This window comes from Tamandua tetradactyla, chromosome 20 (assembly GCF_023851605.1).
Source record: "Tamandua tetradactyla isolate mTamTet1 chromosome 20, mTamTet1.pri, whole genome shotgun sequence".
NCBI classification, from domain to species: domain Eukaryota; kingdom Metazoa; phylum Chordata; class Mammalia; order Pilosa; family Myrmecophagidae; genus Tamandua; species Tamandua tetradactyla.
Genome location: NC_135346.1, coordinates 62,408,878 through 62,417,782, shown reverse-complemented (window position 1 = coordinate 62,417,782; position 8,905 = coordinate 62,408,878). Strand labels below are relative to the sequence as shown.

The following is an 8,905-nucleotide window of genomic DNA, read 5'->3' as shown; positions in this document are numbered from 1 at the left end:
CCAGGTGAGTTGGCTTGATCACCTTACCAAAGATCGATTGTCCATAGATGAGAGGGTCTATATCTGAACACCCTATTTGATTCCATTGGTCAGTATATCTATCTTTATGCCAGTACCACTGTATTCTGCTGTTGTGGGGTATAATGTTCTGTAAATGTCTGTTAAGTCTAGTTCACTTATTGTATTATTTGAAATCTCTGTTTCCTTATTCTTTGAGCCTCTGTCTACATGTCTCATCCATTGTTGAGGACACTGACAACACTGGACTCCCTTCGGTGCTGTCAGTGTTTGCTTCATGTACTTTGCAGCACTCTGGCTCGGTGCATAAATATTTATGATTGTTATGTCTTCCTGTTGAATTATTCCTTTTATTAATACATAGTGTACTTCTTTGTCTCTTTTGTTTTACATTTGAAGTCTAATTTGTTGGATATCAGTATAGCTATGCCTGCTGTTTTCTGATTATAGTTTGAATGAAATATCTTTACCTAACCTTTTACTTCAATCTATTTTTGTCCTTGAGTTTAAAGTGAGTCTCCTGTAGGCGGCTTCTGTTTTTTAATCCATTTTACCAGTCTATGCCTTTTTATTGGGGAGTTTAATCTATTAACATTTAATGTTATTACTGTAAAGGTAGTACCTTTTTCTACCATTTTGTCTTTAGAATTTTATATATCATATCTAATTTTTTTTCTCTTTTTACCTTTACTGACAGTCTCCATTTCTAGGTCCTTTTCCAGATTTCTCTCTCCTGCCTTTTCCTATCCACTTTAGTGCTCCCTTTAGTATTTCTTGTAGAGCCAGTCTCATAGTCAAAAATTCTCTCAGTGATTGTTTGCCTGGAAATATTTTAATCTCCCCCTTATTTCTGAAGGATAGTTTTGCTGGATATAAAATTCTTGTTGGCCGTTTTCCTCTTCCAGAATCTTAAATGTATCGTACCACTGCCTTCTTGCCTCCATGGCTTCTGCTGAGAAATCCACACACAGTTTTACCAAACTTCCCTTGTATGTGATGGATTGCTTTCCTCTTGCTGCTTTCAAAATTCCTTCTTTCTCTTTGATATCTGACAGTCTGATTAGTAAGTGTCTTGGAGTAGGTCTATTTGGGGCTATTCTGTTTGGGATACATTGCACTGCTTGGATCTGTAATTGTATGTCTTTCATAAGAGATAGAACATTTCCAGTGATTGTTCCCTCCATTAGTCTTTCTGCTCCTCTTCTCTTCTCTTTTCCTTCTGGAACATCCACCACACATATTTGTGTGCTTCTTGTTGTCATTCAATTCCCTGAAACCCTATTAATATTTTTCCATTCTTTTCCCTGTATTTTCTTGTGCGTGTTGGATTTCAGATGTCCTGTCCTCTAGTTCATTCATCCTTTCTTCTGTCTCTTCAGATCTAGTATAGGCTTCCATTGTTTTGTTTTGCTTTTCTCATCTCTTCTACTGTGCCTTTCATTTTCACAAGTTCTATGATTTGTTTTTTCAGATTTTTGAGTTCTTCCTTATGTTCACCCAATGTCTTTATATCCTCCCTCAATTTATTGATTTTATTTTTGTTGAGAATTTGTATGTCTGATCAGATATCTTGAATTAATTATTTCAGTTCCTGTTATCTTATTTGAATTGTTTGTTTGTTTCTTTGACTGGGTCATATCTTCAATTTTCCTAGTATGACTCATTATTTTTGCCATCATTTTGCCACTTAGTCATTTTGGTATTTAGTCATTTGATTTCCTTAATTAGTTTATTCTGGAGGTTATTTTCACTCTTTTATCTAGGGTTTTCTTGCTGGATTGCTTTGTTCTCTGTTCTTTGGCATTCAGTTCAACTTATTCTTGACCTCTAGCATAGGCTTTGTTTAACTGAGCAGAATTTTTCAGTTCTTGTTTTTTCTGTTTCTTTCTCTGCCTATATGGAGCCTTCTATCCTTTGAGGAGAGCCTCCTCAGATATTGTAGTCTGCAGTCAGATTTTTCCAAACCACACAGGCCCACATCTTAGGAAGAAAGAGCTGCCAGCATCAGTTTTCCCTGAGGGTGAGCCCCAGCAGGTTGTCAGACTTTCCTATGAAGCCTCTATCTAGACTCTGTGCTTTTTCTATCTGCCCAGCATGTGGCATTTGTCTACCCATGGCTTCCCACAAGTGTAAAATGATGTGGTGCCTTTAATTTCAGCAGACTGTCCCTGCCAGGAGCCTGGTTGAGATATAGGCTGCTGTATAGGAGGGCTTTGATTGCTTGTTTTTCAGCCCCTGGGGCCTGAATTCCTTGAAGGAGGGGTTGCACTTGAGCTGGCTCCAATCCCCTTTTCTTGGGGGAAGATATGCCCTTTAGGGAATTAACTCCTTTCACCTAACTAGTTATTTTATCTCTCAGACATGCTTTAGTTCTGCCCTTGCCTGGGGCAGTACTGGAGCCTGAGAAGGCTTCCAGCTCCATCTAATGAGCTGTTAAGGAGTGGGGAAAAAAAAGCAGAAAACCTTTTCAGAGCTGGATCCCCTGCTCCTCAGTTTGCCAAGTAAAGCTTGAGTTGGTACGTGGCTCTATGTATCTCCAGGCCCTATATGCACCCTTTTCTTGGAGTCCAGCCCTTTTGCAATATTTTGTGCTGTTCAACTCAAAAAGTTTCTGGTTGTTGTTTTTTATCCAGTTGTCCCTGCCCCCTGTCTGCCTGGGCCAAAACTCCTAATTCCTTTAGTGCTTCTTCCAGGTTTTTATCTGTGCTGGTTGCCTGTTTTCAGTAGTCAAAATTTTCTTAATTAATTCCACAATTGGAGTTCGGTTGAGCTAAGTCCTTGCTGCCAACAAAGTCTGTTTCCTTTCCCCTCAGGGAACCAGCATCTGCCTCTGTGGCTTGGGAGACTTTCAGTTCTGTGTGGGATCTTAGCCATCCCACCCATTCTAGACTGGTTTACATTGTGTGTCTGGTTACTGATGTCCCCCCAGCACTTGTTCTATACCATTCCTGGCTATTTACTAGCTGCTCTGGAAGATGAACTAAATTCCACACCTCACTATGCCACCATTTTGCCTTGCCTCTCACGCTGATATAAATTTAAATGGTTTGATAACTCAGGGAGCTTTTCAAAGCAACTAATATATGGATATAGCATATAGTGCCGTGACTTTTGGTAAATTGCTTGCTCATTGCATGATACGTTTCCCAATGTTTTAAAAAAGTGCCTTTTTTACTGAAACACACAAATAACAAGAGTGCAAAGAATTGACAATATTAGGAACATTTTAGAGTTCCTTCTTTTCTTTAGAAAAATCTCATCACCAAAATGCATTCATTTTGCATTCTGACACCATGACATGTGTCAAAATTTATCTGGGTCCCATGCTTTCCATTTAACTCAGCACATGTTCTTCTGTGTAAGCACTTCTGTTCTTTCTCCTTAATATACTCTGCGATGTTGTTAACTTGGGAATTGAAGGGAAGAACATCAGAGAGTATTATTTACCCTTGGTGGTGGTTTGGAGCTGTATGTGTCCAGAAAAACATGTTCTTAAACCTAATCCATTCTTGTGGGTGTGAACCCATTGTAAGTAGGACATTTTGATGAGGTCACACTTCAGTTAAGGGGTGACCCTTCTCAGTCATTATGGGTCTTAATCCTACTACTAGAATCCTTTACATGCAGAATGAAATTCAGATGGAGAGAGAGAAAGCCACAGGGAGCAGCCAAAAGCTGATATTCAACAGAACGTGGAAGAGAAGAGAGACGCCAGGAGAGGCCACCACATCCACTGTCACGTGACAGAGGGGCCCGGGACCCACAGTCTGTAGCAGCCAGCCTGAGAATGCAACAGTCTTTGGAGAGAAAGTATCACCTTTATGATGCCTGGATTTGGACTTTCTTTTTGTCTCAAAACCATTAGCTAATAAATTCCCATTGTGTAAGCTGGCCCATTGGAGGGTATTTGCCTAAGCCGCCCTGGAAATTTAAAACACTTGTAACAGTACAAATAAGACTGCACTTACAGAATTTACATTGCTAATTTTTTTTATTTAAACATTTTGCTTTTAAAAGGGAAATCCATATAGCCTAAAAATTTTTTTAATTCCCAAAAGATACACAGTGAAAATTAAGTCATTTTCCTGCCTATCTTCCTCAACCTTCTGTTTCTCCATATGTTTTTCATATGTTCTTCAACAGAAGCATACACAGTCATCTAAATATTATTTTTACCTAAATGGTACAATATTATAGATGTTCAACAACCAATCTTTCATCAAACCTGACAATTTATCAGGGCCTCTAAGAGCTACCTTATTGTCTGTAACGGCTATAGTTTTCCATTTTCTTTGTTTTACCAATTCCCTTTTGAGTGCCTTAAGGGTGTTGACAATTATTTTACCAAGAAGGTGATGTATTTCTCATGTATTTCTAATAAGCAGAGACCCATAAATGGGTCATTACTCATGTGTGTATTCTTTAACAGAACCAGCTGGGCTGATGCATCATTTTTGCAAATAATATTCAACTGTTTCCTGTTCCCTGTATGGAGCACCAGGAGGAGATGTGCCGCAGGACAGGTAGGGTCAGTGAGGACCCCTGGGCCCCACCTCCACTGTCCTCATTCTCTGGCTCCTGTGGGACCCTCTGTGCTTGAGTTACTGTGCTTTTGTTTCAGGTCCTTTATTTATCTTCTGTGGTTATGACCTGTGAAAATAAATCCATCTAGTTACCACCTGTCAAGTTAAGGAATGTGTTGAGTTTTATTAGGATTCTCGGTTGCAAATGCCCAAAACTCCAGTTCGACCTGCCTTTCAAACTTTAGTGAATGTATTTTAAGGATATTGGGGCATCTCTCAAAACCCAGGGATCTCAGGAACAACAGAATTATAGCATCTTCCTCTCCTCTTTCTGGCCCACTGCTGCTTTCTTCTGTCTTGCCACACATGACAACACGCTGGAGCTAACAGCTCCAGTCTTACACGTTTCAGCTTTACCCACCCGAGCAAGAATAAAGACAGTCTCTCTTGTCCCGAATCCAAAAACCCACCTCTGGGTGGGAGGGAGAGGAATAAAGGACACAAATGCTCATGTTAGTTTTAATACTAGTGACTACCTTGAGCTCCCTGTGTGGCCAAGGCACCAGGCCAGAGCTCTGTCCGGATGGTCTCACCTGAATTTCAGTAACAACCCTCTGAGCACGATAGCAACACTATGAGGCCCGGGGACTCAGGGCTCTGCTCAGTGCAGGTATTCACCTCTGGGCCTCAGACTCAGGTAAGAACAAAGCATCTCTGGAGCCTGAGAGGGGAGTGGCCTTGTGCTATGTGGGGAGGTATAGCTGGGGGAAGCATCAGAGAGGGAGGCCGAGGGAAAGTTCCCAGGATTCCTCTGCTACATTCTAGAAGCTAAGCCCTCTTCAGTGGGCAACCCGGGCTACAGCCCATCCCCCTCACCGGAGCACCAGCCCCACCCCCAGCCCCCACAGGTCCAGCAAGACCCACCTCTCCTGTGAGACTCCCAAACCAGACATTTCTTTATTCCCTCTCTAAATTCTCCAGTTCCCATTCTTCCTGTTCCCTTTCTTTGGTGTGTGTGTGTGTGTGCGTGTGTATGTGTGTGTGTGCGTGTATGTGCGTGTGTATGTGTGTGTGTGCGTGTGTATGTGTGTGTGTGTGTATGTGTGTATGTGCGTGTGTATGTGTGTGTGTGTATGTTTCAGCCCTTAAGGAACATAAAGTCTCATGAAAACGGCAGACATATATGATTTCTTTCATTAATGTGTCAATATTAAGTGCAGGCAAAATACTGTAGTATGTGTAAGGTATAAAGACTAAGAGAACTGACATCCACAAAACCGCTGCCCAATTTAAGGTATAGAATGTCATGGATACATCTGAAGAATGCATGTGCCCCTTCCTGTCCCCACATCAATCGCTATCCAGAATATTAGATTTATCATATCCTGGCTTTTCTTTATAAATTTGTTACATATGTATTTTTTCCTATAAAAAGTATAGTTTGCATGTGTCTGAATTTTTGCAGCATTCTCCTATGACTTATGCTGTTTTACCCTACCCTGTAAGATATATCCAACAGTTTATAAATGTTTTGGTTGTTTATTTTTATTTGCTGTATACAATTTCTATTGGATGACATACAACCATTTATTTATCCATTCTCTTAATAGAAATTTGGGGTGATTTTGGATTTTTGCTATTAGAGAAAATCCTTCTAGATGAACAAATGAGCAGGCAAATACTCAACTCCAGAAAATGCTACGTGGTGTTACTGAAATGGCTGGGGCCCAAGGTAAAGAGTTAACCAAGGTAAAGAATTAACCATGATGAAAGAGAGGTCTGCCCTTTTCCCTGAGCTGTTTGGAGGTGATTTCCAGACCTCTGGAACATCCTCTCTGATAGGAGCATCTTTGTTTGCCTGGGGGCTTTGGCCACTGAAGAGTCTAACAGTGTGATTTATGGTGGTGGCTTTGAGCGTCCTGATACCAGTTCTGGCCTGGCCATCATCTAGGGCATGACAGGACCACATGCCTCACCGCATCACATAGGATATCTCAGGCTGCTCACAGGGTGGTGGCAGGGTTCCAAGAGAGTGTGGAAGCTGCAAAGTCTCTGGAGGCCTCGGTTCTCAACTGGCCCAACATTCCTTCTACTGCACTGCAAGTCATAATGTCATCCCCGGCACAAGGGATGGGAAATAGATTCCACTTCTCATCAGTGGAGCTGCAGATTTTCACTGCAAGGGGGGCATGGATACAGGAAAGGATGGAAATTTGTCTTTTTTTTTTTTTGCATCATACCACAAGCTAATTCCTATTTTTAAGAGTTTTAAGTGGCTTTCCATTTGTTCTACCACATTGTTCCCAAGTATGGTAGGCAGTTTCTTAGATTATACCTGCCATGACCCTTGCCTCTTGGAATTCACACCCTGTGTAATTCTTTCCCCTTGAAGGTGGGCTGAGCAGGGTCTAGTGGCTTACATGTAAGTAATACAATAAAATAGCAAAGTACTGGGTTATCACTTCCAATATTAGTTTCCCAAAAAAAATGTGTCTTCCATCTTGAGCTCTTTTCTCTCTTGGATCACTTACCCTGGGGGAAGTAAACTGCAGAATCTACAAGCAACCCTACAGAGATTCATGTGGCCTGGCAAGGAACTTAGGCTCAACAGCCCACCCCAGGAGCAGCTGAAACCTGCCAACAACCACTCACAACCACGTGAAGTGAGTTGACAAGCTGAACCTTCTAGAGCTGTCAAGTCCCAAGTCGACCTTGGCCTTCACTGTTGCTGACAGCATTCATGCAACTTCAGGAGAGAGCTGTAGCCAGAGAACCCTGTAAAACTGTTTCCACATTCCTACCCCAGAAAAAGGAGTTTGTTTCAGCCAGTGTTCAGGGGCAACTTGCCACACAGCAGTAGAAAACTGGGTCATCAGAATTCACATAATTGTTTCTCATTCACCTATCCACATAACGATTTCACTTCATTCTTCACTTATCATTCACAAACTGTCAGGCACTGTCGTGGGGACACAAAGAAATCTCCACTCATCTCTTCAAAGAGCTAATACCATGAGATCACAATTACACATCACAATTACCCTGTATTGTGCCCAGCACATCCTAAGAGGTGAAAGGGGAGAGAAATTGGTTGATTTGAGTCCCCAATCCTAAATACAGGGCTTTCTACTACTACTGCAACTGTTCAGTTCTGCTGAATCCATTTGCCCATCTCTGTCCAACTGGCACACCAAGGACTGGCCAGGGGTCGTGAACCACCGAGTTGGCCACCCTAAAAGTTACCAACACCCTATTAAAATGAAAACCTTGAGTATTGCAGCAACTCTTCCGGATGAAGTGAGTGGCTCTGAAAAGAGCCTTTGGGTTAATTAACTTGTAAAGAGTATTTTGAGGCTCTTACGCCCGCTCTCCGCGGATGCGGCGCGCCAGCTGGATGTCCTTGGGCATGATGGTGACGCGTTTGGCGTGAATGGCGCACAGGTTCGTGTCCTCGAAGAGGCCCACCAGGTAGGCCTCGCACGCCTCCTGCAGCGCCATCACCGCCGAGCTCTGGAAGCGCAGGTCGGTCTTGAAGTCCTGCGCAATCTCGCGCACTAAGCGCTGGAAAGGCAGCTTGCGAATCAGCATCTCAGTGGACTTCTGATAGCGGCGGATCTCGCGCAGTGCCACCGTGCCGGGCCGGTAGCGGTGCGGCTTCTTGACGCCCCCGGTGGCTGGTGCGCTCTTACGAGCGACCTTAGTAGCCAGCTGCTTGCGAGGAGCCTTCCCGCCCGTGGACTTGCGCGCGGTCTGCTTGGTGCGAGCCATAGGTTCTTCTACCGAAGAACTGCGAATAATTTTCTCTCCCTCTCCACCAACGACCAAGAGCGGCCGAGTGGTCCGTATTTATAGAGACTGCTCTGTTCTCATTGGCCGAGCGGGCTTACGCAAGATCGCGCCACCGTGTGCTGCGCTCTGATTGGCTGGGGTGGTGCTCCGCGCTGGTCGGCTAAGGGTTGTGAGTTGCACTTGGTTGTGTTTTCGTCTTCTGGCAGTGCTCTGCTTGTAGCCTACATCCACGCGGGTCCGGGAGCATCGTGCAGGACTGGTGTTGCCGTGTGGTTTTACCTTGACGACACAGACGCCTTTCGCGGCAGACAGTCCCCCCCCCTCGTTTTCTGTCAGCAAGTCTGGCCCCTCCCCCACAACCATGGCGGAAAGAATCTTCCAGAAGCCCGGAACCCGGGAGTGTCGTGTCCTGCCTTTCGGGGGTTTTTAATACAGAATCCCGGCCCCCCTCAGGAGAACTCAAGGACAACCCGTTAAGACAGAGCAGGCCCAGTCCTGGGGTGGAGTGCGGGGTCACCGCCCCCAGTCTGGGGTCAGGCTCAGCTTCCTCACTGGCTCTGAGAATGTGGAGGTGA

The 8,905-nt window shown here is 43.8% G+C and overlaps 1 protein-coding gene across 1 annotated transcript; it reads right to left on the bottom strand.

Moving 5' to 3' along the window:
* Window positions 1-7,837: 7,837 nt before the first annotated feature.
* Window positions 7,838-8,374, bottom strand: LOC143664670 (histone H3.1-like). The gene has a single exon (XM_077138126.1). The coding sequence runs from the start codon at window positions 8,307-8,309 to the stop codon at window positions 7,899-7,901; it is 411 nt and encodes a 136-aa protein (XP_076994241.1). The 5' UTR covers window positions 8,310-8,374; the 3' UTR covers window positions 7,838-7,898.
* Window positions 8,375-8,905: the final 531 nt, after the last annotated feature.